General features: G+C 39.0%; 2 protein-coding genes across 2 annotated transcripts in view; one reads left to right on the top strand and one right to left on the bottom strand.

Annotated features, from left to right (window-relative positions):
• The window catches only part of SHLD2 (shieldin complex subunit 2), a 77,833-nt gene extending 61,732 nt beyond the window's left edge, over window positions 1-16,101 (bottom strand). The window contains exons 1-2 of the mRNA XM_072971174.1: window positions 16,048-16,101; window positions 14,979-15,036 (exon numbers count right to left, since the gene is read on the bottom strand). The gene's annotated coding sequence lies outside the window, so the exon portion shown is untranslated. The remainder of the gene's footprint in view (window positions 1-14,978; window positions 15,037-16,047) is intronic.
• A 50-nt stretch (window positions 16,102-16,151) lies between these two features.
• GLUD1 (glutamate dehydrogenase 1) overlaps window positions 16,152-26,667 on the top strand; it is a 33,890-nt gene continuing 23,374 nt past the window's right edge. The window contains exon 1 of the mRNA XM_031682337.2: window positions 16,152-16,899. Within this exon, the coding sequence (XP_031538197.2) occupies window positions 16,443-16,899 (457 nt within the window). The 5' untranslated portion in view covers window positions 16,152-16,442. The remainder of the gene's footprint in view (window positions 16,900-26,667) is intronic.

Here is a 26,667-nt window from a genome sequence, read left to right as displayed (position 1 = left end):
TTTTCTAAAACAAGCCAATAAAACACTAAGTAATCAAAATTTAAGACAAAAGCTAAATCTAGAAATAAACCCAAATGCCAACCATGGTTGATTTGAGCCACAGGTGACCCTCTTTCTACGTCTCTACATTTTCCAAGTTTCCTTTATTGAGAATGTCTTACTATTAAAATATTTTTTCTAAATCTAAAAAAAAAGTTGAATTTTTGCCCCTAAATTTTTTTTGCACCCCCACCCCAAATCTTGCTTAATTCTTACTTGCTACCACTTGCCTCTGAGCTAAAGTTCTAATAGATGACAAAAGAAACAATGTGAAGCAAACTGGCCTAGTGGTTAAAAAGATGGGGAAACTGTGAAATGTGATTTCTTTCAAATGTTACTTATTAGTTTGTGAGAGGCGGAGATGGTTAAACACAACAATGAAATCATATTTCCTGCTAGCTAAATTGTTCTTAGTTTACATAAGTGAAATCATACACATCAATATTTCTCAGTGTTCTGCAAAAACACCATGCATCATGGTTCTATGACCTGGGGAAGTCTGAAAGCATATTTTATGCCAAAGATTAATGTAGTGTAACCTTTGGTTTTAAGGCATTTGGGGAGAAGTAAAACTCTTGGAGTATTATCTCACAAATTTATAATTTGATACATTTTCTAATTCCAAAAAATAAACACTTTGAATGTAGCATTGCAGGTTATATTTTAGAACTTAAATGTGACTTAATTATTGCTGCAGTATTACTAAATTTACATGCCTTGAAAGAGATCATGAACTATTCATAATGCTTTTCCCTCCTTTCATGACTCAGAAATTTTCAAGCTGCTCCCCAACCTGGTGTCAGCTGTGCAAAGGCCTGATGACCTAATGATTTCTCACCTCAATTTGGACTCAGGGTTATCTCTACCCACCTACCTATCCCTTAGAGACAAGCATGTCAAGGCCAAAAGATCAAGTGAGCACCAACAGCCTCTACCCCTGCCTTCCTCCTCCCCCAGGGCTAAGCCTTGCTGCAAAAGAAAACAGCCCCATGCTAAGGTTCTTCATGACATGCTGAGCAAAGGCCACAGGCTGCTAAACATTGCCAAATAGACCTGGAAACAGGAAGTCACCTAGCTTTGTGCATAACTCTGTACCTCAGTCTGTCAGCATAAACGCAATTTGCTGCAAAATTAATAAGAACATCTTTGCGCTCAGCTAAGACCACCATGCTCATCATCACCTTGATCCTCCAAAATGTAAGACCCTCCCATCGTTTCTTCTTTCCTGCTGATCTTGCTTCTGCTCTGTACTCTTTCCCCTCCTCAGCCATCACACATCCTCCAACAGCTATATCCCTGGTAACCCTTTTACTGTTCCACTGTAAATAAGTATCCTAGACCCCAACCAAATTATATAACATGCCAGTGGTCTTCTTCTTCTTCTCTATGCTAACCTGGCAGTGAGCTCTCTCCCACTCAGCAAATGTGAAGCATGGACATCATCCCCTGTTCACCATCACAGTTCTTTAGCCTCAAATAAAGGTACCTCTTTTGAGGTTTAGGTCTTCTGTTGCTACCTTCTCTCTCTTTGTCATCCACTGGCCTCCTGGTCAGACTCACTTAAGGCTTTGGAACCTGGTTCGGAATCTTTCCATCCCTTGCTCTGCCACCATTCTGAGCAACTCACTTTCTGTGTAGCTGACTTCTGACTCAAGCTTTACAGTTCCCTTACCTCCTCAGCACCAGGAACCTTCTCTTTCTCTCCACTGCAGAAACCCTTTCCATTGCCCGATCTTGGACCAAGTCATAACCAGCAACTGCCCCTCCTATTTAATGCTAAATTCCAGCATCCAGTCTCGAACACTTCATATCCCAGCAGCTACTTTCTGGCTTCATTTGTTCCCCATTCGGCCTAGACTCAATGGCCCATCATTCCAAGTGCTCCCACTACTAGAATTTCCTGCCTCCTTATCCTTTCTGCCACACTGGCCAGTAAAACTCGGACCAAGATCAGTCCGATTGTTCAACTTGTCTGCTCTGATACTCAGGCTGGTGAGGCCTGGGGGGCGGGGGAGGTAGGAGTCATCACACAACCATATACACCAGAGCCTTGAATAATGCATTATTACAATTCTTCTAAGTAATCCCATTCAGTTAGCCCTCTCATTTCTCTCAATGGTCCTCTCAAAATTCTCCCTTTCTCTTCAAACTCTCCTCTCCAATCACCATCACCTTCCCCTATAATCTCAGCTGATGAGGATATCCCCCTAGGTCATTAAAAAAATTCATCAAGTGTGTTGATGCCCCACATTCCTCACCTAACAGCCAAACACTTTTCTCCATCTGCACTGTCCCTTCTTCCTTTATTCCTGCTTCAGTGGAAACAAGACTCTTATTCCCACTCACACCAGCGTCTTCACTCTACTCCTAAAGACAATGTTCAATCAGTCTCACACACCTCCTTTTCCCAGTGGCTTCAAGTTCTCCCCTCCTCCTGCCTCCTCCTGACTTCTTCTGTTTAGCATATAAGCATGCTTAACTTTCCCTCATCATGATGGAACATGCTGTCTACATACTATCCTGTATCTCCACAAGCTTTTTGGAAAGAACATCTGCATTTACTGCTTCCCACCTCTTACAACATTCACTCGTCAGTCCTCAGCAACCTGGCATTTATCTTTACCATGGAAATGCACTGACACTGTTCTACAGAAGATGGTCAATCAGCCACTTGTTGATTTGTCCTTCTATTAGTTGATCCATTTGATACATCTGACACTGCTGCCCACTCTTTTCTTAAAAATTCTCAGTCTTCATTTAACAACATTTACTGAAAACCTACTTTATGATAAGGGGATAAGATGATGAACATGACAGTCCTAGACCTCAAGAAACTTAAAATCAAGTTGAGGAAGCTTCTATGATAATTCATACCCTTCTTTCCACCTCTCAGATTATCCCTTCTTTTCTCTACTAAGCCCTTAGGTGCTGATCATCCCCCAGGCCTCCCGTCTTTGCTTTTCTCACATCCATCCCAGGATTACTGTATTGACATTACCTACTCACTGATGATTACAAAATTTATATCTCTTGCTGAGAAATCTACCCCAGTTCTGGATCCATTTACTCCCTCTGAAAAGGTACTGGTACTTGGATATCTCACTATCTTGATAGTGTCCTTTGATACACAAAAGTTTTCAATGTTGATAAAGTCCAATTTAACTATTTTTTTCTTTGGCTATTTGTGCTTTGGGAGTCCTGTCTGAGAAACCGCTGCCTAATTTAAGATCATGAATATTTACACCTACATATTTTCTAAGAGTTTTATAGTTTCAGCTCTTATATTTAGGTCTTTAATCCACTGAAACCGTAATTCTTGAGAGCTAAGAATTTCAATGGCAATGTCTAAAGAGTAAAAAAAACTTTTTAAATTCTAAAGCCATGGCTTTAAATATCACACCCCAAGGCAAGAGAACTTTCCTGGCAGAGTTTATACTGTAAACTACAGCATAGAGGAAGTGGCAGGTGGTGACGTAAATGCAATTCTCCCACACAACTGAGAGACCATAAAAACCTAGGGGAGGAGCACAGAGAGAAAGAGGAATTAGAAGATAGTTTAGATAATAGTTCAAAATTCTCACCTCCTGTCCTATCTGGGACTGGAGTCTTGGGGTGAGGAAGGGTGAGAAAAATCTCCAGTATGTTTAGGGAAGGACTCAGAATAGAAAATAATTATGTTTCTCCTTCCCAGGTTATGGTCCAGAGAACTGCAAGCCTTTTAGCAAAACCTTGCAACTAGCACTGTATGGATGTGGCAAGGGAGTAATTGCCAATGACATGCCCAGACCACATTCCTGAAAAGTTACCTCAATCCCAATCATGCCAGCATGATGTAGAAACCATTAAGGAGTTTGCTTTGGGCCCATGGGTGCAAAAGAGCCTGGGATTAAGGAGGACCCAGAACACAAAGATCCGTGGTAGCAGCAGGGACCTCAGCCTCAGATGCAATAGAGCAGACAGTGCCATTCAAGACTAAGTCAGAACAAGTTCAGTGCAGCCATTATGGAAAACAGCATGGAAATTCCTCAAAAGACTAAAATTGGACTTACCATATGATCCAGCAATCACACTCCTGAGCATATACTGAGAGAGAACCTTAATTCAAAAAGATACCTGCACACCAATGTTCATAGCAGCACTATTTACAATAGCCAAGACACAGAAACAACTTAAATGTCCATCGACAGATGACTAGATAAAGAAGCTGCGGTATATTTATATAATGGAATACTACTCAACCATAAAAAAGAATAAACTAATGCCATTTGCAGCAACATAGATGGACCTGGAGATTGTCATTCTAAGTGAAGTAAGCCAGAAAGAGAAAGAAACATACCACATGATATCACTTATATGTGGAATCTAAAAAAAAAAAAAAAGACAAACGAAATTATTTACAAAACAGAAACAGACTCACAGACATAGAAAACAAACCTATGGTTATGGGGGGGGTGGGGGGAGGGATAAATTGGGAGTCTGAGATTTGCAGATACTAACTACCATATATAAAATAGATAAATAACAAGTTTATACTGTATAGCACAGGGAACTATATTCAATACCTTGTAGTAACTTATGGTGAAAAAGAATATGAAAATGAATCTATGTATGTTCATGTATGACTGAAGCATTGCGCTGTACACCAGAAATTGACACAACATTGTAATGTACTAAAGAAAAAAAAAAAAGACTAAGCCAGAACAAGGTACAACTCAGGAGTGGCACAAAGATGAGACGCCCTCTCTTCAATACCAGGAAATATTACAGGGCTTCTCTACTAATACCTTACAGACCAGAGGGAAAAAAGGGAAAGTTATGTGGAAAAACTGAGTATTTATCCACAGAACTAACTACTTACCCAAGGGTCTGATTTCATCTGGAATTAACTAGGTTAAACCAGAAGCTACTGACTTTATCTTAAATTGCAAAGATTATTTTCTACTACCCACTAGAGATAAGAAGCTCCAGAGACAAGGAAATTTTAGTTATAGAAAAACAATGAAAGTTACATGTTTACACATTCAAGTTTGTAGTTTATGAAATCTATGCCTGATATACTTCCAATTAGGTGTCTCACTGCACAAAAAGTAAAATGTCAAATCCTTGCCTGCGTGATCTACCACTGCAAAATCACAACATGCTGCTCTTTACTTGGAAACCAAAATTACATTGGTTTCTGTCCATTCCTAAAACATGCCAAGGTCTTTCCTCTCTCATGGCTTTGCCACTCGCTATTTCCTTTACTCACTCCCATAGCTCTTTATATAGGTTGCTCCAACTCAACCTTTAGTTTCAATGTAAATGTTCTTCCTTGAAGAGGCCTCTCTGACCACCTTGTAAAAAGCAGCACAGCACCCCATTACCTCCTATCCTGCACCCCTTGCAATCTAAACTCCCAAGCTCTATCCTCATCTGTCTTGTTCTCCCCAGGGTCTGGTCAACGATAGGCACTCAATAAATAGTTCTACGTGAATGAAAGAATCAAAGTTAAATGGGAGAGACAAAATAAATTTGAAAATCTTCTAATAAATCTAAGTATTAAAGAGTTAAAAAAAATTAAAAGTGGACAACCACCACATTTTAATTTGAATATCAAAGTCAAAAAAAGACCATAAGTAAGTTTCTCTTTCTGTTTTAAGAACAATGCAATTACAAAGTTTCAGAAAGGTGGTATGTAAAACCATAGGGCGCTTTCTCCAGGCTAAAGCCATTTGAAACAGAGACAAACATCCAGCAAAGAATCAGGGCAAGTTTTTTTTTAAATTAAAATAAATAAATAAAGCCCACAAGAATAAAATTTAGCGTATAAAAACACCAAAGACCCAAAGAGACTGAATATAATGGAAGGTGCTTCATAGTCTTTTATGGTTAAACAGTAATGTAAGACAGCAATTCTCCCCACATGACTCTATAAATCTAATGCAACTTCGCGTAAAACACAAAAGGATCGTGTATGTTTCAGTTAATCATGATCAATATCAGACATACTTAAATATATAAACAGAAACATAAGTTCCAGCTCTCCAAAATGATGAGCTAGATTCAAGCCAACTCGTCCTATGAAAACTGCTAAAAGCACTAGATGAAATATAAAAAACAAATTATTAAAAGTCACTAAGAGATAACAAGATAGTAAGGAATCACAGGGTATGAGAAACATAATTCAAAGCACAGAACCTACATAAAATGATGAGTTTAGTAAGATGGTAACCAGTAACCCTAAAGGGCAACACTCTTAGGGTAACAGTCATCTGAAAGTAAACCAGGCCCTGGAGTCCTGTAACCAAGGTTTGCATTGTCTGATGGTCCTGGGAATTGCAAACCTTGGATTAAGGTGGCACTTTGCCTGACCTCAGGCAACTATAGAACAAAGCTTAAAAAAATTTAAAAGTCAGAAAACACAAAAAGAGTAAGTAAGATACATAGAAGATAAAGTGAGAGAGGACAGAATTGAGTAGAGACAGTATTTGAAGAGGTAACAGTTGAAAATGTTCTCAAACCTATAAAAGATGCCCATCTCTAGATTCAAAAAATCACAAAGAACAAACAAACAACAGAGGATATCAGTAAGGCCAGTCATACACTGGTCTTATGAAGAGATACACCATCTGGTGAGCTGCCCCACCTGATCTCATGCCATTTCTTCTCCTGCCTCTCCTTCCTTCTCCTTGCCCCCACCCTCTGCCATACACACATACACACACACACACACACACACACACACATGTATACACACACTCCAGCCACAGTGAATTATGATGCAGCTACCTAATGCACATCATTTTGATCAGGCTTTTTTGGTTTAAAAAAGAAAACTCAGACCACATTTAAAAGAGGGGACAGGGATATTATATACATAGATGAGAAACAAAATTAAAACTGGAAAACCTCTTTCTGATCATGTCATATCACAGGCTTCTCGCCAGCATTTAGACTGGATGTGGCTGCCCAAAAGGCATCTGCTGCCCAAAGGGACCTTCCCAAAAGGCAATCGGTCATCTGTAGCCTGAGAAACAGTAGATTAAAGACACATGACCACCTTAAAGGACTGAGGACATAGCAGTGATGGTGATTAAGATCAACAGTATATGTACAGGTAATGTGGCAAAAAGCATGTTGGTCAATATGACAGATTGGCTGCAATGACAATCAAAAATAAATATACATACATACATACATACATACATAACATACACCTGTACTAATATTAATTTCTTAGTTTGATAAAAATATATCACATAAGATGTTGATATCAGGAAAAGACGGGTGAGGGAAACTCTTTGCAGTATCTTTGTACGTCTTCTGTAAATCTAAAGTTATTTCTAAAGGAAAATTATTACAAGAGAAATTATTATCAGTAAAATTATTCAAAATAAAAAATGGAAAAACTAAAAATACCTAGTCATTTTTTCCTTTGGTAGTTTCCCCCACTACCAAAATGCAGAACGTTCCAAAGGAACCTTTCATAAGCTGAAACAGCGTAAAGCGAAGAAGCAAGTTACCTTAGGAGAACTCTAGCTAATGGATGCACAAAACAGACTGAGACAAAGCACAGATATGCACAGGACCGCTTCAAAGCCATGGCCACCTGATGCTGAGATGTTGACTGTGGTTCCCAAGTAGGAGCTTGGCGGTGCCACTTTCGCTTCTCATGGTTGGCTCCCTTCAAAACAAACGCTGAATGCTATTTTTGCTTTTTGCCATTTTTCATTAAAGCGAAAATCCTCTTTAGATTTCTTTCAGTTACTGAAAACAGGTACTAACGTGGGTCTTTCATAAAAGTGAAGTGGCATAAAGCAAATTTTCCAAACGTGAAGGATTACCTGTATTCATACCTTAATTATATCACAGGGTGCTTTCATGTACCTAGATTTTTTTTAAGCATTACTCTCTCATATTTCAAAAATTTCAGGTTTTATCCTGCTTTTAAAAATTCTAATTCATGTTTACTAGTTATTACTGCTTTAACTGATAATTATAGAGAAAAACGAGAACAACTTAAATATTTCATACTGAGAAACAAAATGAAAAAATCGTGATTTAGATAAGAAATAATATGAATTGATAGAAATAAGTTGGTGGCAGAGGGTATAGCTCAAGTGGCAGAGCGCATGTGTAGCATATACAGGGTCCTAGGTTCAATCCCCAGTACCTCCTCCAAAAATAAATAAGTAAATAAACATAATTACATCCTCCCTAAAAAATAAAATAACAGAAGTAAAATTTAAAAAAAAAAGAAAAAAAGAGCTTAGGAGTAAAACCTAAGCTTTCTATTCCATTTAGCTTGTTTCTGAGTTCAGGCAGCAAGAGCTGGGTCAGTGAGGAACACCTATAGTTAAAAATGCACAGGTGTCATGGACTTAGGGGAAGAATTACTGTTATTCTCATTTGTACACTTTTTAATTTATCTCTAAGGAAGTGTTAAAATGAATGAAAACCGTAAGAGACAAGGAACTAGAATTTCTCAAAGCATGGTTTTTTGAGTTTTTCCACTCAAACTTTTTCTAATTAATTTAAAGCCAATTGTGGTTGCCTCTCTAATGTGGTTTGGTTCACTTTTTTAGTGTTTGTATTGTATTTTTTAAAAAGTCAGAAAAAAATGAAATTACAGAAGATAGTCAAAGTTTAAAATTCACCTGAATAGACTTACCAGATAATTTATTCAAAATAATTCCATTCTATATCTGATCTAGGAAAAAACACATGAAGGTAAGGATAAACACTTGCTTTAATTTGAATCTTTCATCAAAAACTTCTCTCATTCTTGAAGTCCTGATATTTCTTCTTTCTGTATTAGCACCTTTTCACTGACACTTCATTCTTTTTTTCTTTTTTAAATAACTGAGTGGAATTTTCATTGTGGATAGCTGGCAGATATCAGTTTCTAGAATCTAGGATGTAATCCCTTTGTGCTTCACTGGTTTTAGATGGCCTGCAAGGATGCAACCATAAAGACTCTCCAGTTGACGAGGACACTGTGGAGGACAAAACTAAGTAAAGGGCACCTTTACATATCTACCCAGGTATCTTCAAAACAGTCTTATCCCAAGCTGTGCTTCTGATAGTTACTATAACACAGAGACAACAATGAGGCTGTCATTTACGCCCTTAGGACAAAGATAAGAAAAACTTCTAATTTCAACATAAAGGCTAGATTAGTCATTTTGTTAATTTAAGCCACTTGCCTATGTGTTAACACCGATGGCAGTGAGTTGCTGATGGTAGTTTCATCTGAAAATTTGCTGAAGTCATTTGAACACCTGATATTTCATTACAATTCCCAGATTTCCCCCTGAAGTTGAGGATGGGTTTCTGCTCTGTCCTCTTGTCTGGCAATGGAGTAAACACCACAGCATGGAGTTATTGCCTTACAAGCTGTCCATGGTGGGGGAAAAAAAAAACTGTTCAAAAAAAGGAGGTATGATCTTAAAACTATCACTTTTATGTAAGATCTCAAAGGGAACTAGACTCTGCAGATTTGAAACCATACGTATCCCAATTCCCAGTGTCATATTTAAGAATCTTTCACCTCCCTTATACTGTATTTCTTAAAATTCTTTTTAATGGAGGTACTGGGGATTGAACCCAGGACCTCATGCATGCTAAGCATGTGCTCTACCACCGAGCTATTCTCACCCCCCAAACTGTACTTGTATTCTAAGAAAATATATTATCATGATAAGAGAACACAGAGCAGGTCAGTTATTTTCAAGGACAAATATGGCAAACACTGTTGGCTGTCAATTGAGCAATTATTTCTTCCATCATTTTCTTCCTTGCTGGCAGAGCCTGCCTATATTTCAAAACCTAAAAGTGCCAGAAAGTCCTCCTTCTAGCCTCCCTTACAGCAATCACATGGGCCTAGGAGAGCTAAAGCTGGCAGGCAGGCCTTTGGAAAAGGTTTTCTTTGCCAATAAAGAGATATGTACGGGAGGAAACTGCTTTTCTTTTTTAACACAATACTTGGTGGTATCTGCATGTGACCCCGGAACTGCTGTAGCAATCTTACAACCCTGAGGAAAAAGACACCAATTTGCTGAAAATAACACTGAGAAAATCCCCGTGTCCCTGAAGCACTGGATCACTAAGCCCCGTACCAATAACAAATAGCTTTGCCTCCAGACTTCTTGTTGGATAATAGTTCTTCATTTATGGCTTTAGTTTAAGCCATCTTTATCTGGGTATTGTTACTTGAGGGCCAAAGCATCCTAACTAATAGAGCTAGCAAATACCTGTTCACTCAGCGCTATCCAGATCAGGAAGTTAGACTACTTAGCTGACTCCAGCCATTACCAGTGTCTCTGCTTTGACCCCTACTGTTTCGTTCATGCTTTTCACTAAGGAGCAAACTCAATGTAATTTTCATCTCACATCTGTGCTTCACAATAAAGTTTGTTTCTTCTGCAACTCAACATGACGGTCAAGGGGAAGGTACTTTTTGCTTCTCAAGTATGTTTTTCGGTTATGTCTGCTTTTAACAGCATCACAGATGTGTTACAATCTTTAGCTTGCACTTTCTTTCTTACTATTCAAACCCTAATCCCATATTGAAGTCACAACTGATCTAAAATTTCCAGAGAGAAAAATGCTAAAGATAAAATAAGGATTTGCCTCTAGAGTGGGTGATCCACATACATCAGTAAGCAGAGCTGAGTGGTGAGCATCTTCAATGATGAATAACTGAATGTACTAGCCTTTCCATCTATAAGGAACACAAAAAACTTAACTTCAACTTACAAAAAAGGAAAAAGAGACATAATGAATTATATACAGATGAGTTCAAAATCCTAGCTTATTACAGTTTATTCTTGAGAGACCTCACTTGTTTCTTACATGCTATGCTTAAAGAGATAAAGATCCTACTAAGATTTTTCATGTAAACTCACAACAGGGGAAGAACCCTTAAGCAAGAGCTGATAAAACCTTTGTTGAATATTATACAGCAATGCTGCAAAATGAAAACTTAGCCAAACTAGTCAAGCAGGTAAAACTGACATGTGATTTATTAGGAAAAAACAGTTTTTTAAGAGGAAAAAGCCCACAAACCCTGAAAATTTCAGATCCTTCTCTTTGATGTAGTTTCCTTTATTGTGTTTCTGCTTATTACAAAAATATGCCCACTAAAGGGGAAAAAAATCAAAATTACAAATGTTGCTGAAAATCAATTAGAAACACAAAAGCAAATACTAGAAAAAATTTTTGTGAAAATATAGCACAAAGACTCAAAAAAAAAATCCACGATGCACTAAAATTACCAATACTTGGGAAACAAAAAAACAGAACTGGGGATACTCATTTTCAACCAAATGGCTATTTAAGCCAAACTGCTATGATGATCAAATTGCTTTCAACCAAAGTATATGCTACCCTATATTTTCAAACCATGGTCTCACTTATCTTTAGACCTTTGCATACAGTGTTCCCTTTGTACAGGGCACTCTTCTCTCCCCAACTCATCTGGCTGATTAATGAGGTACTGATAAGTACCTGAGAACTAAAACCTATTAAAATGATTAATATGGGAACCTGATTTAAAAAAAAAATCAAGATTTGTAGTTCCTTGTTTTAAAAGTCCTTGTTTAAACAAGTTAAATAACTGACTTGTTATATCATTTGGTTTTATTGCATCATTTTTAATATTTAGATAGGATAACAATTTATGTCAAATATTAATTAAATAGCTTTATAGGAAAATAAAATTCTGGTGACTATTAATTCTGTCTACATTCAAACTCACTACTCATAATTAAGAAGGTAAAGCAGTCCTAAAATGAAAGAGTTTTAAAACTGATATTCTATGTAATAAGTTATTCACTACAGCACTGCTGTAACTTCAAGATATTGGAAACAACTTACATGTCCATCAATGAGAGATGAGTAAAAATAATTATGGTACATACATACAACAAAGTACTATGCAACAGTAAAAAAGAACAAGGTACAATTAGGCAATAAAATAAAACATCCAGATTGGAAAGGAAGAAGTAAAACTATCTTTATTTGCAGATGATATGATCTTGTACATAGAAAATGCTAAGGGACCCACTAATAAGATTATCAAAACTAATAAATGAGTTCACTAATGTTGAAGCATAAAAGATCAATATATAATAATCAACAGTATTGCTGTACACTTGCAATGAATAATCTGAAAATGAAGTTAAGAAAATAATTCCAGTTATAACAGCATCAAAAAGAATAAAATACTTGTAATAAGTGTAACAAAAGTATAAAACTTATGTTCTGAAAAGATAAAACATGGCTGAAATTTTAAAAGACCCAACAAATGAAAAGACATCTCACATTCATGAATCAGAATGTGTAATATTGTTAAAATGGCCCTACTCCCAAGGTTGAGCTATTAAGTCAACATAAAATCAATCAAAATTCCAGCTGGTTTCTTTGCAGAAATTGACCGCCTGATCCTAAAATTCATATGAAAATTCAAGAGACTCAGACTCACAATAACCAAACAATCTTGAAAAAGAACAAAACTGGAGGACTCACACTTCTCGATTTCAAAACTTGCTACAAAGCTACAGTAACCAAGACTGTGTGGTACTAGCATGTGAACAGACACGACATGGGTGAGTGGAAAAGAATTAAAGAGTGCAGCAATAAACTCTCACATTTAGGTCAACTGATTTCAGTAGAATGTCAAGACAATTCGATGAGGAATAAACAGCTTTCTGAACAAACAGTGCTGGGACAACTTGTTATCCAAAGAAGGAAACTGGACTCCTTTCTCACTCCACATACAAAAATTAACTCAAAAGGTAAACACTAAAACTATAAAACTCTTAGAAGAAAACACAGGTGTAAATCTTCATGACCTTCAACTAGACAATGGTACATGACACCAAAGCACAAGCCACAAAATAAAACATTTGTAAAATGGACTTCATCAAAATTAAAAACTTAACGTGCTTCAAGGAAAATCATCAAAAAAGTGAAAAGACAATCCACAGAATGGAATTAAACACTTGCAAATAGTTGTATCTAAAATATATAAAGAACCCTTAACAATATAAAGACAATTCAATTTAAAAATGGAAAATATGCAAAAATACATTTATTTTTAAATATATAAACAAATGGTTAGTAAGTACATAAAAAGATGCTCAACATCATTAGCCGTCAAGGAAATCCAAATCAAAACCAAAATGAGTTACCACTTTATATAAGATAATAACAACTGTTGATGAGGATGCAAAGAAATTGGAACTCTCTCCTGGTAGGACTTAAAACGGTCCAGCTGCTATGGAAAACAGCTGGCCACCTCCTCAAAGCGTTAAACACAGCTACCATATGACCCAGAAATTCCACTCCTAGGTGTGTACCTTAGAGAACTGAAAACATCTATCCAAACAAAAACTTGCACAAGAACGTTTATAATAGCATTACTCACAATAGCCAACAAATGGAAATAACCAAATGTTCATCAAAGATAAATAGATTTTAAAAAGAGGGATATAGCCATACAATGAATACTGTTCAGACATTAAAAGAAATGGACTATTAATACATGCTACAACATGGATGAATCTTTAAAACATATGTTAAGTGAAAGAAGCCATTCACAAAGGATCACATATTGATTACACGATTCCATGTAAACGAAAAGTCCAAAATAGACAAATCTAAGGAGACATAAAGTAGAATATATCTATTACCTTATCAAATTAGATTATTTTTTTAAAACAACTATGTTGTTCCTATGTTTATATGTGCTATGTCTTCCTAAATCCTAAACTAATTCTTCTAAAATATTTTTTAAAGCACTTGAAAGCACAAAAGCATGTTATGAATCAAAGATGAAAGATATGAATCAAAGAGGAAAGACTTAGAATTTTTTTCTTCTTTTCTTTTTTTTGGGGGGTGGGGTGGTGGTGGCAATTAGGTTCATTTATTTAGTTTTAGAGGAGGTATAGGGGATTGAACCCAGGACCTCCTGCATGCTCAGCACGCACTCTACCATTTGAGCTATACCCTCCCCCATGGCCTGGAATTTTGAAACAGCCAAGGAAAACTCATAAACCTTAAAGGCAGAAAACCAATTTGTCTTCAAATGACCAAAATTCCCTGCAAGGTAAATTCCAGCCTCCTTTTGAAATGAAAATTATGGTCAAGAATTTAACTTTAATTCACAAAATATCTGTATATTTTATAAAGGCAATCATCAATGTAAAGCTGAAATGTGCTGGATTTTATATTACAGTGAATAATTTTAAACTAAATGCAACAAATACTTAAAATACTTCTTGGAATAACAGAAATAGCATAACTTGGAGTCAGACACACGGTTTGAATCTTAGTCTGCTATTTACCATCTAGGTGATCATGAACAATTTACCTGGTCTCTGTGAGCCTCAGTTCCCCTTCCAGTTAAATCAGGAAGTATAATACCTACTTTAGTATGAAAAGAAAGGTTTTAACTATTTAAGTAGTGGGAAGATGGGGGAATAGTGCTTGGATGATTTCACGAAATCTATCTAAACTGCTTGAATTATTTTTTTACAATCTGTAAATAATTTTAAAACACATTGAAGATTTAAAAATTTAAAAATCTACATTATGGGGTTCTTTTGGAGAAATTTTTGTAAGACATCTACACACGAGAGACTCTCGGTTAAAAATAAATTTTCTCACTCCTTCCAAAGCCTTTTTATCTTCTTGAATTCAGGTGAACAAACCGTGGAAGAAGCAAAGTTAAACATTTATTTTTCTGAAGGCTATAGTTATCAAGACAGAGATACCTAAGGGCAATAAAACTAATTTTTAAACCACTTTCCTCAAAACATACCAAAGAATTTAATCTAAAAAGAAAAAATTTCCACGTTTACTGATTCTAATCACCTTATTCTAACACTTTAAAGTTTTTGCTGTTGTTGTTCTTGCAATACAAAATAATACTAAGAAGTGAAAAGGAATTTTAGTACCTTTAATCATTTGACGAACAAGACAAATTCAGGATTCAGTCCAGAGAAATAGTTTTCACTGAAAAACACAATACAAATACAAATAATGACTATCATTCATCTAGCAAACAAAAGATAAGCTCCATCTTTTTTGCTTTGACAGTGCACTGAACAGACGAATGCAATTTAGTTGATGTAGTTTAATATGACTTCGCAGGATATTGTTGAGAATTAAAACATTCTCTTCCATATTCTAATAGGTGAATAAAGTGAATGTGAGGAAGAAAGTCGCTTTGCACGTGAAAAGGGTGCCATGTTAAAATCACCAAAATACACCAGGACCGCTAAAGGTAGTAATGTGGCCTTTGATAACCTGCCTTAAAAACTGAGTCATTAGACTTTTACAAGCATTTAACTTACAGGAGTGTATATAACTTTAGAATTTCTCATCAAGTGTCTCTAAGCACATAATTAAACTCTCATGTCCCTTAAAGTTTATAAATCCTATTCTGGACCATTAATACATATATTACTGAAAAAGAATTTCCTTCAGTTTATATTATTTCAAGAACATGTTTCTGAAATGGGGAAGCACAGTCAGGAAATTCTAGAAAGATACAATGATTTACGGAACTATTTCATCTCACCCTCACTGGTTGGATGGGACAAAATTAAAAACTTAAAAGTGGTAAAAGCCAATAGGTAAGGGGTTCCCCAGCTCCCAGGCTTTTTCCTTTCCAGTCTCTGCAAGCCACCTCAAAACTCCAACTCTGGATGACATGAGTTCTTAGCAGTCCCCGCGGATACAGCCCTTGGCCTAGCCTCCAACCACTGCTTCTCCTGGTGGCCCGAAGACAGCCAGGCGCAGGGGTGGCAGGACGGCCGCCCCGCCCGAGGGCGCGCGGGCGCAAAGGAGAGACACCCGTGACTCACTCGCTCCGGGCCCGCCGCCAAACCGCACCACCTTCACCCGCGCGCGGTCCCGGGACCGAGCTCTCAGCGCCCCCAAGAGGTGGCAATACCCCTCCCAAGGCAGGCCCCCTCCCCCGGCAAACCCCCTTCCCCGGCGAGGCGGGGGCCACTCGCAGACCTGAAGTATCCTCGGCTCACGGAAGATCCCAGCAGCAGCCATCGCCCCGCCCCCCGCCCCGCGAGCATGCGCACCAGGCCAGCCCGCGCCTGCGCGCCCCCGAGCGACCCCGCCGGCACGCGCCGCCGCCAGGGAGGCCGGGCGAGGCCGCGGCGGAGGCGGAGGCCCGGCTCCCTGGGCGGCGCGCGCCCCCCGCCCTGCCATTCACAGGCGACGTTGGCCCGCGGCCCCCAAAGTCCGCCCTCCCTGTTAGGCAGCGAGCGCCCGAGGGGAGGGGACGGCAGGAAGGCAGGAAGCCGCGGCTTAAAAGGGCAGCCCGCGCCGGGCCCTTCCTCCCTCCGTCTGTCCCCGAGCCTGCGAGAGCGCCTCTCCTCCGCGGCCTCCGCCCCGCCGCCATGTACCGCTGCCTGGGTGAAGCACTGCTGCTGTCCCGCGTCGGGCCCGCTGCCCTGGGCTCTGCGGCGGCCGACTCGGCCGCGCTGCTCGGCCGGGCCCGCGGGCAGCCCGCCACCGCCGCCGCCGCCGCTCCGCAGCCGGGGCTCGCGCCGCCCACCCGGCGACACTACAGCGACGCGGCGGCGGACCGCGAGGACGACCCCAACTTCTTCAAGATGGTGGAGGGCTTCTTCGATCGCGGCGCCAGCATCGTGGAGGACAAGCTGGTGGAGGATCTCAGGACCCGGGAGAGCGAGGAGCAGAAGCGGAACCGGGTGCGTGGCATCCTGCGGATCATCAAGCCCTGCAACCATGTGCTGAGCCTGTCCTTCCCCATCCGGCGCGACGACGGCTCCTGGGAGGTCATCGAGGGCTACCGGGCCCAGCACAGCCAGCACCGCACGCCCTGCAAGGGAGGTGAGCGCCCGCCCGAGCCCCCGCGGCCCTGCCCCGCCCAGGCCGGCCTCCTGCCTCCCGGGGCCACGGCTCAGCCCAGCCGGGCTGGCACTGTCTCCCGCCCACGCTTCCCACCCCTGGCCTCAGTCTCAGATGTGTCAGGCGCGGGTGAATCGTGATTTTTCCACCCCTGCCACCACCATGTAGTTGGTCGCATCTCCTTCCCCCGTGAGCCATCTCCCCGGCTTTTGCATGCTGATGCTGTATGCAGAAGAGGCACTGCACCGCTCTTTTGATCCTAGCGCATGTCACAAACAGGGTGGGTCCTGACGAAGAGCCTTTGTAGAAAAGGAAATGACCGGCCCATCTGATTGTGCCTCTGCAAGATTTTGTGGGCTTGTGTGACTCAGGAGAATGCAAACCATGAAATTTTTGTCACTCTTTCTACAGCAGTGGCAGATGATACAGTAACATACAAAGTGATCTGCCTTCTAGGTTTGAAATTTAGACAGTGTTACTAACCAAATGAATTTGTTCATTTATACGTTGATATTTAAATTATTTTTCTACCCTGACAGTTTCAGTTTTGCACACACGTGAAAAAGGTTAATACGTGAACAATGTAACCTCACAAACACCGGGCGTCCTGACATTAAATCTAAAGGGTGTAGACAGCAGGACCGCCCGCCAGCCAATGGAATGAAATAGCCCTGGGGGTGTGTACTGGTCCTGGCTAGGACCAGATTTGAACTTGAGGAAAAGTGCTTGAAGAAAGGAGTTAAGTAGGTTAAAATTCGATAGTCACCAAGTTATCCTGTAGTTTAAATTTTTGAATGTCTGTAGATTTGGCTTCTTCTGCAGTCATATGGCTTTCTTTGAGCAAATAAAAGCTTTTTTTCTTTGTTTTTTTTTAACCCAATAAACCGCACAATGCATCTTTAACGGTGTTTACAAGTGACAGAAAAGCTCCTTTTTTCCTATTAAAATTATGTAGAATAAAGGACCAGGGAAGGTAAAAGTCTTGCTGGAGGTTGCTTGGCTAATGAGCACTGAGAATGTTGGGCCAGACCCTTTGTCTCAATAAATATGGTCCAGTGTTCTATTATATTAGCTGACTTCTAAGAATGATTTTTAGAAATCTCTCTACAAGAAAAATTTGAGCTCTGCTGGTATTCCTAGCCCAGGAACAAAGGTTGCTTCAAACTGCTTAATAATTTACTTCTACTACTTGCTAAATTTGCATTGACCCCACCCACCACTAGGACTTAACCTTCAGAGCTTAATTATCCTTTAGCTCTCAGTTTCCTCTTTTAACACCGACTTTTGAACCACTTTGATCTCTACTTTCCCTTTCCAGCTGCAATATTACATAAAACATCACCTTCTCTCTTCCTACCCACTCCCTTGTTCTCTAAACCAAGAATACAAGTTCAGGCTCCCAAGAAAAGCAAACAAAGATGTTAGGAGAAGTGGCAAAGTTAGCAAATATTAAATTGCAATGCTTCTTTGAAATGGACATCAAGTTGGCAGTATTTTCCAGTTGCTTAAAATATATGCAACTAAACCAGTATATTTGTTTTTCTGCCAGATCTGATTTGCTTGAAGTCCTTTATATTCTTCTGTTTATATGCCAAGCCCTCTCCTATCTTTATGAGTCACAACTCCACAGACGCACAAAAGTTTGCCATAGTTTGTCAGTCCTCTTCCTCTTCCTCTTGTTGCCACAGCAGTTTTATACCAAAATATTAATAAACCTAGCAACAAATTGCATCAGCCAAAGCACTGTTATTGTAGCACTTGCTCTTACTAGAATGTAAGATACAATTCTGTGTTCTATTTATCCCATTTACAAGTAGGCATGCTGCTGAAAGCATTATTAATTCCCAGCATATAAACAGAAACTGAATTGCAACTAATAGTAGCAAGCATTGCAAGATAATTTAACATGAAAGAAAATCAGCCTCTGTAAAGTGGTAAATTTATTATCTTAAGGAATTTGAAAGACTATAGAGAGAACAGGATTGGGAAGGATTATATAGCTGTGAAAGCTTTCCAGGATATTTTAGAGTGCTTAAGGTAATAAACAGGATACTGATAGATAATGAACAAAGTTGGGGTACTCTAGACATCCATGCTTTGCTTTCATGACACTCTGGGATCTTCCTACCCATTTATCAACCCCTTTTCTGATTGCAGAATGTATACTCCATGAAGGACTTGTTTTCAGTGGGTTTTTTCTTCTAATTAAACTGTATAAGAAAGTTGTTGGTCTTGGTTTCACTCTGGTTTTAGTAATACTGCGTATATTAGGTGATTGAGATTTTTTAAATGCTTTGGATAATCCTCACTAACGTGAGTCCTTCCCTCCTGTGCATACTTTAGCACCCTTCCCTCCCTGTCCTGACCTGACTCAACTGCCTTCTCTACAAGCTGTTCCTTGGGGAAAAAAACAAAACACCTTATCTGCTCCCCTTCATCCTTTCCCCAACCCTCAGCTTTCTGGTCTTTCCTCAAGAGCGACCTTATACCTGAGTTTTCCAAAATAAAGTTCGCAGGTTGAAGTAAAACAGCAGTCTAACTTAAAATTTCTGTAAGGGGAACAGGTGGTTTTAAGACCTTAGGGTGGCCGATGTGTACTTTGTACCAAGTAAATATTTAATAATAAACAGTTTATCTGCTTCTCTTTTCCAACATACCATATTTAACTGAAGCCGTAGGCTTCCATCTATTAAGGATTTGCAAAAGAGTGTGCTCCAGCCTCTGAAGGGAAGTTTTAAGAGAGGCTTTAAAATTATTTTCAGCAAAGATGAACTTTGTGCTTTGAGAAGATTTTTTCAAACATTATAAGTGATTGTTCCTGTTAACTTTCCCAGAATAAAATCTCTGTGTTTTATTGGCCAGGGTTCTACCTGTGATTAATCTTTTTAGAAGGAAATTTATTATTTAAAAGTCAATTTGGGGGAAAAGTAGAGAGATTGATGGTTGCAATTCATTGATGTGGGAGTCAATTTACTTTCCCTTCCAGTCTGTCCTCCCTTCCCCCACCCCCACCTCCAGTCTTCAGGTTAAAACTTATTGAGTCCAAACTCAGTGACAAATTCTTCCTCTTATCTTAGAACTTTCTCAGATTATCATTTAAATAAAGTTGATGGACTCCTCAGATGCATTGACCTAAAGCTTTTATTTAACTACAGATATCAGGACCATTGTTAACCCATTGACTTGTTTTTTAAGAGCCAAAATGCAAAAAAGAAACTGTAGGAGGTAGATGGTCTTTGTTGTCATCTTTGGGTGGCAGGATGCCTGGGTGGGGGCAGGGGAGGCAGCTAAGGATTGGAGTCAGTGCAATACTGAAATCCTCCTGGGCCTCTGGGATCTGATTCTGTGATAAATGGTAGTGCCTTGGGGAAAACTGTAGAAAGTACTGATACAGTTGGGGCATCCTTTACTTTCACTGGAAAAAAAATACTTCTGACGTATTTGCCGAATTTGACAACCATCAAAACATAGGTGACTTTGAATAAATTCACACTTTCTATTTTTAAAGTGTGAGTTGTATCTGCATCTGCCACCACAAGGTAAATGTAGCCTTTGTATTTAAATTTAAGATTCATCTCCATCTGAAAGTTCAGTTAAAAGACAGATAATTTCTTCTACTCTAGCCTTTAGCCCTGAGGTGGTGGTGGTGGTGGTGGTGGTTTCGCACTTTTTAGTTTAATGTGAATTGTGTTGCCATTATAAAGGCCTTTTTGTTTTTAAGAAGCCAAATGCCTCTACCCCCCTTCCCTTCTCCAAATATACTAGGGAATGAAGAGCTAGGATAATGATGGAGACCTAGACACCAGATTATTGTTCAGTCTTCCCATCACTTTGTGTGAATCCATCTAGATAGTTTGCTTTGGCAGTAAAAACCCATACGCAGGAAGACTAAACACTTGCTGCTCACTCATTATGCAGAGTACACTTTGCAGGAACTGGGGCGTCAAAAATTGGAGGACAAGCACCAGTGTGTATCAAACTCTAGTAAAACTGACAGTGTTTAATAAGAAATGAACGTTGAACACAAACTTTTTGACTTACGGTGGGAAGAAATTGTATTTAGCACTGTTGGCAATAACTTAGGTTGCTTGGGAAAATTGTTTCTTTTTGTTTCAATTATGTTAAAGATATTCAGGGTTCTGCCAGGAACCAATAAAGACTGAAATATTAACTTTGGGATGTTGAAAAATTACTGGGCTCTGGATGTGACACTCCTTTGTTTTCTATTTTGCATAATAAGTAGGTTTTTTAATACAAATAATAAAGGAAAAGTCCTCTAATATCACTTTAATGAAGCACATTGATTCATAAATGGCCTGTAAATGCTCTACCCAACAAACCCTTGTTAAAATACATACATATGACTCGAGTATTCAAATAATAATGAAAGTTGTAAGTATGACTCGAATACTCAAATAGTAATGAAAGTTGTAAAGTGAAAAATGAAGCAGCTCTACCCCTAGTCCTTCCCTACAAGATAACCATGAACAGTGTTAGGTCCAAAGCTGTTACCTAAAACTGACCCAGCTATCCAGATGAATCAGTGTTCCCCTTTTCCAGAGGCAGAAATTAATGCAGATTGTTCTCTATCCAGACTGAAGTGTTAATGTATGAATTATGACTGGTAAAGGCAGGAAGGGTTTTATGAAGGGCAAGAAGACAACCTGGGAGAGGGCTGCTCATGGCACCTTTAGGTACGTTTCACAAAGGCAGTTGTACCTAGGAGAGTATGCCTTCGCAAAGGTCAACTGGCAAAGCAGGGGAGAGCAGTAACAGATAACATTTATTGAGCTCTATGTGTACACCAAACGCTTCCAAGAGCTTTTCCTGCATCACTCCTTTGATTTCCTTAGAACAACCTCATGAAATGCACTGTTGATCCAGATTTTCAAATGCAGATCCTAAGGCTGAAGAGTAAGCCCCCCCCCCCCGGCAGGATTACACAACAGTGTGTAGCAGGGTTGGGCTCAGGCTCCAGCCATCTGATCCAGCTCCCCATTTCTTAGTCATTATTGTCTGGATTCATTTGTGTAAAAAGTTACAAGTTGTATCTTGGGGTAAGAACTGATTGAGAACCATGTTACGCCCTCAACACAATGATTCCTAAACCTTTGGATCATTTGAGATTTGTTAAAAGCTATGAAAAGACCTACCTCCTTCCTAGAAAAGAAATGCATTCATCAGTGATGTCTTTACCAGTCCGTTTGTTCTAATTATTTAGGCAGCAAAAGAACATTTTAAAAGGGAGTTTTCCATTGAAAGAGATTTTTGAAGAGCTTTGGTGTTTAAGCAGTTTAGTGTGTCAGCCAGAACAACTCATTTCTCTGCCAGAGTGTTATTACGTATATCTTTGAGGGTCTTCAGTGCAACAATTTTTAACTGGCTTTCTTCTAGGTGCCTTTTCATAAGAACTAAAAAGTCTTTGTTTGTCATGAGTTGCTATTATTTCTCTTGATTGTTCTTGGAGAATTTCTGTCAGACCTTCTAATTTTTCTGAATTGCTCCTTGGCTAGAGGGAAACATGAAAGATGGCACAAATGAAAATTAAAAAGATTGATTTTCCTTTCCTGGAACCAGTCAATAAGTGACACAGTTGAAAGCACACTGGACAATGTGTTGCTGCAATAGGAGTTCAAAGAAGATGCCAGGGAAAGGCAGTGTTGATCTGAAAGTAGGGAAGCCTGGAGAGGGGTTAGAAAGGGGAAAGGTCATTTCAGATAAAGAGAAGTAGGGAGGGTGGCTTCAGCCCAGGCAGGAGGCAGGACTCTGTGGTAGGGTCATGGGGACAGCCTGTGTGTTTGTAAATAGTGGAAAGTAAGGCTTTATGGCATAATAAATATTTATTTGGTCTCTGTCCACAGTTCCTAGTACAGAGCTCCTAAAATCTGTGTAATTTCCTGAGTGATAGGGGTGCTGGGAGCAACCATTGTTCTACTATTAGGCCTTTGAATCCAGTTGCTGACACAGAGCTCCTGAAACTCTTGTCATTTACTGAGTTATGGGGGATGGTAGGAGCATCCTACACAGAGTTCCTAAATCCCTTGGAATTTCCTGGGTGGTAAGAGCACCTTTTGTTTTAATGAGGCATCTCTTGATGGGCTCCTGGATGGCTTCACGATCCTTCAACAGGTAGGATGTGTGGAATGAGGAAGAGTCAAAGATAACTCAGATTTTGAGCCTGAGACACTGGTAGAAAAACTGATGGTATAAGGGACAGAAAAGTGTTATTAGGAAAGACGATTAGAAAGGTAATCTGGGGTAAAATGATCCTTAGGAAAAATGAAAATACAGGCATTTATTTTTCTCAATCTTACCCTTGGAAAGTAGCCTGTGGTGCCTGTCCCTACCATGTCTCCAATAGCCCTGTGATTTTCCTCTCAAGATCCTTCTCACATGCCACCTAGACTTGTAAGTAATTTCTATGAAACTGGGTATCTAAAATTTTGCGTCTTTACCCCTTTGAAACGTTTATTGTTGTCTTTTACTGAATGTTATCTACTTTATATTCACCAGTTTTACTAGCATTATTTCCAAGACCTGTTAGGTTGAAGATCTGACTAAGCTTACTGTTAGTCATTATTAAAATAAGGAATCTATAAAAAAAATTAACAGAATCCCCCTTTCAATGCATATTCTTTCTTCTCTCCATTGGGCAGTAGGCTATATACTTAAACACAAAACAAAGCTATACGTTCTGTAGGTATGTATGTACATAAATGAAGGGAAATGACTTGAAAGGCTATATATATATAAAAGTTGCCAAGGATGGTCACCCCTAAGGACTGGGGTCACAAGTGGTAATCAGAAGACTTCAGTTTTTCCTATATTTGAATTTTGATGAAAACATATGCATGGGAGTTAACATAATTTTGAAATTTTAGTGGAAAGAAGAAAGGAAATACCTTCGATTTCATTTTTTCCCCAACATTAGCTAAATGTTTGCTTTCCAGAAAGCTTAAGTTTGTCTTCTCAAAATGCTTAAAATAAATATTTTGATAATGGGTGAAAACTATTTGCTCCTTGCCTTCTTACACAGAATGGTACATGGATACTATCAAAAGCTATTAAAGTGTATGATTTTCCTGAGCTCCTGTGCTAAATGCTTCTTCCCTGTGCTGAAGGCATTTTTAGAGTTCTGAGTCCATTTTGCCTTTCTGGAGGTTCTATTTTTGTGGTAGGACTCTTGGTTATTAAGTAATAGTTTCTGGAAAGAGATAATACAGTTGGAAATTGAATTTCTAGTGAATAAGTCAAATCTTAGTAAAAGATCCACGTTCAGGTAAGTTTTAAAACCATTTGAATTTTCACAAATGTGTTTAGTTAATGATTCATCATAAAAAACAATGGTGACTTAGTCACTAAGGAGCTTTTTTGTATGTTTTTGGTTTTGAGTCAGTTAGCAAAAGGAAGAAAAATTCAAGCTACTCAGTTGTGGTTTTCACTGCATCTTTTCAAAGTAATTAGCTGGTGTGTTTTCTTCATCACCATAGTAACTTAGCCAGTTTTTCTTTTTGATTTTTTTTTTCTCCTAGAAAAACTTTAGTGTACACCAATGTTAGGCTCTGAGGATAGCAAGGAAAGTTTTGGAGAATTAAGAGGGAATGCTTTGTGCTGTGTGTAGTTTGCAGATATCTGCATTTTATTAATGTTCTTTTGAAACATCTGGATACCAGTTAACTCAATGACTATAAACTTAATTCCTCTTGAGAATCAAAGGTATGATGTCAAAGTTCTATCACAACCCTTCCTCCAACTTTACCAAGTTTGATAAACAATAAACATTGTCATGGGTGGTGCTTTTTTAGTTTCCTCTGATGAACTGAAAGCACAGATTACTCTGAGATACGGTCCTTGATTTAAACCCCGTTTCTAATGACAGCAGTCCTGTGGTCCACATCTGTGGACCATCAGCCATTTCCCTTTTTAATGTAGCCAGCCATGGACTCCTGCTTTCCATTGAAAGCATCTACATCTGTGATTATGTGTCCTTCAAATACCCAATTGATCTCTTCCCAAACACTAGTAATGCTGGGGCCAACATAGGCTATGTATTTCTATAATTAATTTCCTATGATAGAACTTTCATTCCTTCCAGTTTCTATCCCTCTGCCCCTATCCAGTCGCCCTTAATCTTGCTTAGCCTTCTCTGCTGTGGAAAAGGTGGAAAGACGGTTTTATAAAAGTGAGAATATTCACACTGCAAATAAGACCCTTCTTGTCTTACTTTGATTTAAAATGTTTTAAGTTTTTCTGGTTTTCTTGTCTGTATGTATCTTTTTGGCTTTATTGGATGACTTTATCTTCAAATTCACTATTCTTGAAATAGAGTAGGCATTCAAAAATGCTAGGTTTTCCTATTCTTTCAGAACTGTGAAGTTATATGTCGCATCATTTTGCCCTTCATGTACACCAGTTGTGCTAATATCTCCTAATCCACTGAATTTACAAATTTGGTGGAGAGGATCATCTTTTTTGCAGTCATTCTTAGCGTTTGTTAAAACGGTTAAGAATTTTAAGGTAACAATGTGTTTTTATTATCTTTGGTTTTCAGTCTCAAAGGAGGAAGAGTAACTAGCTTTCCTTTGGGTGTGGGTAATTCCTGTATTACTGGAGTTTACTTGTTATCTCATATTTAGTGCAGAGTATTTTATTTACAGGTATATGTTTTATTTATTCCCCTGTGAACAGTTTAGTAACTATACCAGTATATCTGCCAATTTCTAGAAGTAAAATTATTTATGTATCGCTAATTTCTTAGGCAGTTGAAATGAGAGCGTATGTCTTCCTTAGCCCAAGCACCTCCTGGTTTCATTTCTGGGTCCCTCTCTGTCCCCACCCGTATCTACTCCAAGGTTTATTCCCCAACTGATCTGCTACTCTCCTTATAGTGCTCCCTGCCTCAGTTCATTAGAAGTCTTCTTTGATTCATAGCCTGCAGAAAATGCCTGTAGAGTGAGAGGTAATTTATGTAACTACTTCTTTTCAGTGTCCTGGACTCTCTAAATGGGTGTGGTTTGGAAAGAAAATTTCGCCTTACAAATAGGAATTCCTGAGTTCCATCCAGTGGAAACATGCTTTTTGTTACAGTCACAGTTTCTGACTCATCAGTTTAGGATGTCTGCAATAAAATAGTCTTGTTTACATCGTTTTGTGGGAGGGGCCTGGTTTTTAATTAGCATTTATATCTAGAATGGTAGGATTGCTGTCTGATTTCAAGCTGTTTTTCCTTTCCCACTGAATGCATTATTTATTAACACTGGCTAAGGGAAAGTAACTTTTCCCCTACTTAAGAAAGCAAGGAAAATTAGGATAACTTATTAACTACTTCCAGAGACTCTAAAAGAACAATAAAGAAAGCCCTTTTAAAGGTGATAGGAATATTGATTCTTGAGAGTGCACTATTTAACCACCCCTATGAATTTATCTTTGAGTAATAAAATCAAAGTTCAGTGAGCTGCTTGCTTAAAATCCTATCCATTTAGAATTTTTAAAAAATTTCTTCGTTTTTTGCCACTACTTTGTCATACTATAGTAGCAATGATAGTTAAGATTTGAAGAATTGTCCACATGCAGACACTGCGCCACCTGCCTCACACACATTGTCCCAAGCAATCTTGGCATGAAGCCTAAGAGCACTGTTAACACTTCCCCAGGTGAGCAAGTGCACACGTCCACAGCAGTTTCTGTTGGGCTGGATTCACTGGGTTAGGAAGTGCTGGACACTGCACCCCACCCAGATCCCTGGCCTAG

The sequence above is a fragment of the Vicugna pacos genome, chromosome 11, assembly GCF_048564905.1.
Source record: "Vicugna pacos chromosome 11, VicPac4, whole genome shotgun sequence".
In the NCBI taxonomy this organism is placed as follows: Eukaryota; Metazoa; Chordata; class Mammalia; order Artiodactyla; family Camelidae; genus Vicugna; species Vicugna pacos.
This window is presented reverse-complemented; position numbering and strand designations above follow the sequence as displayed.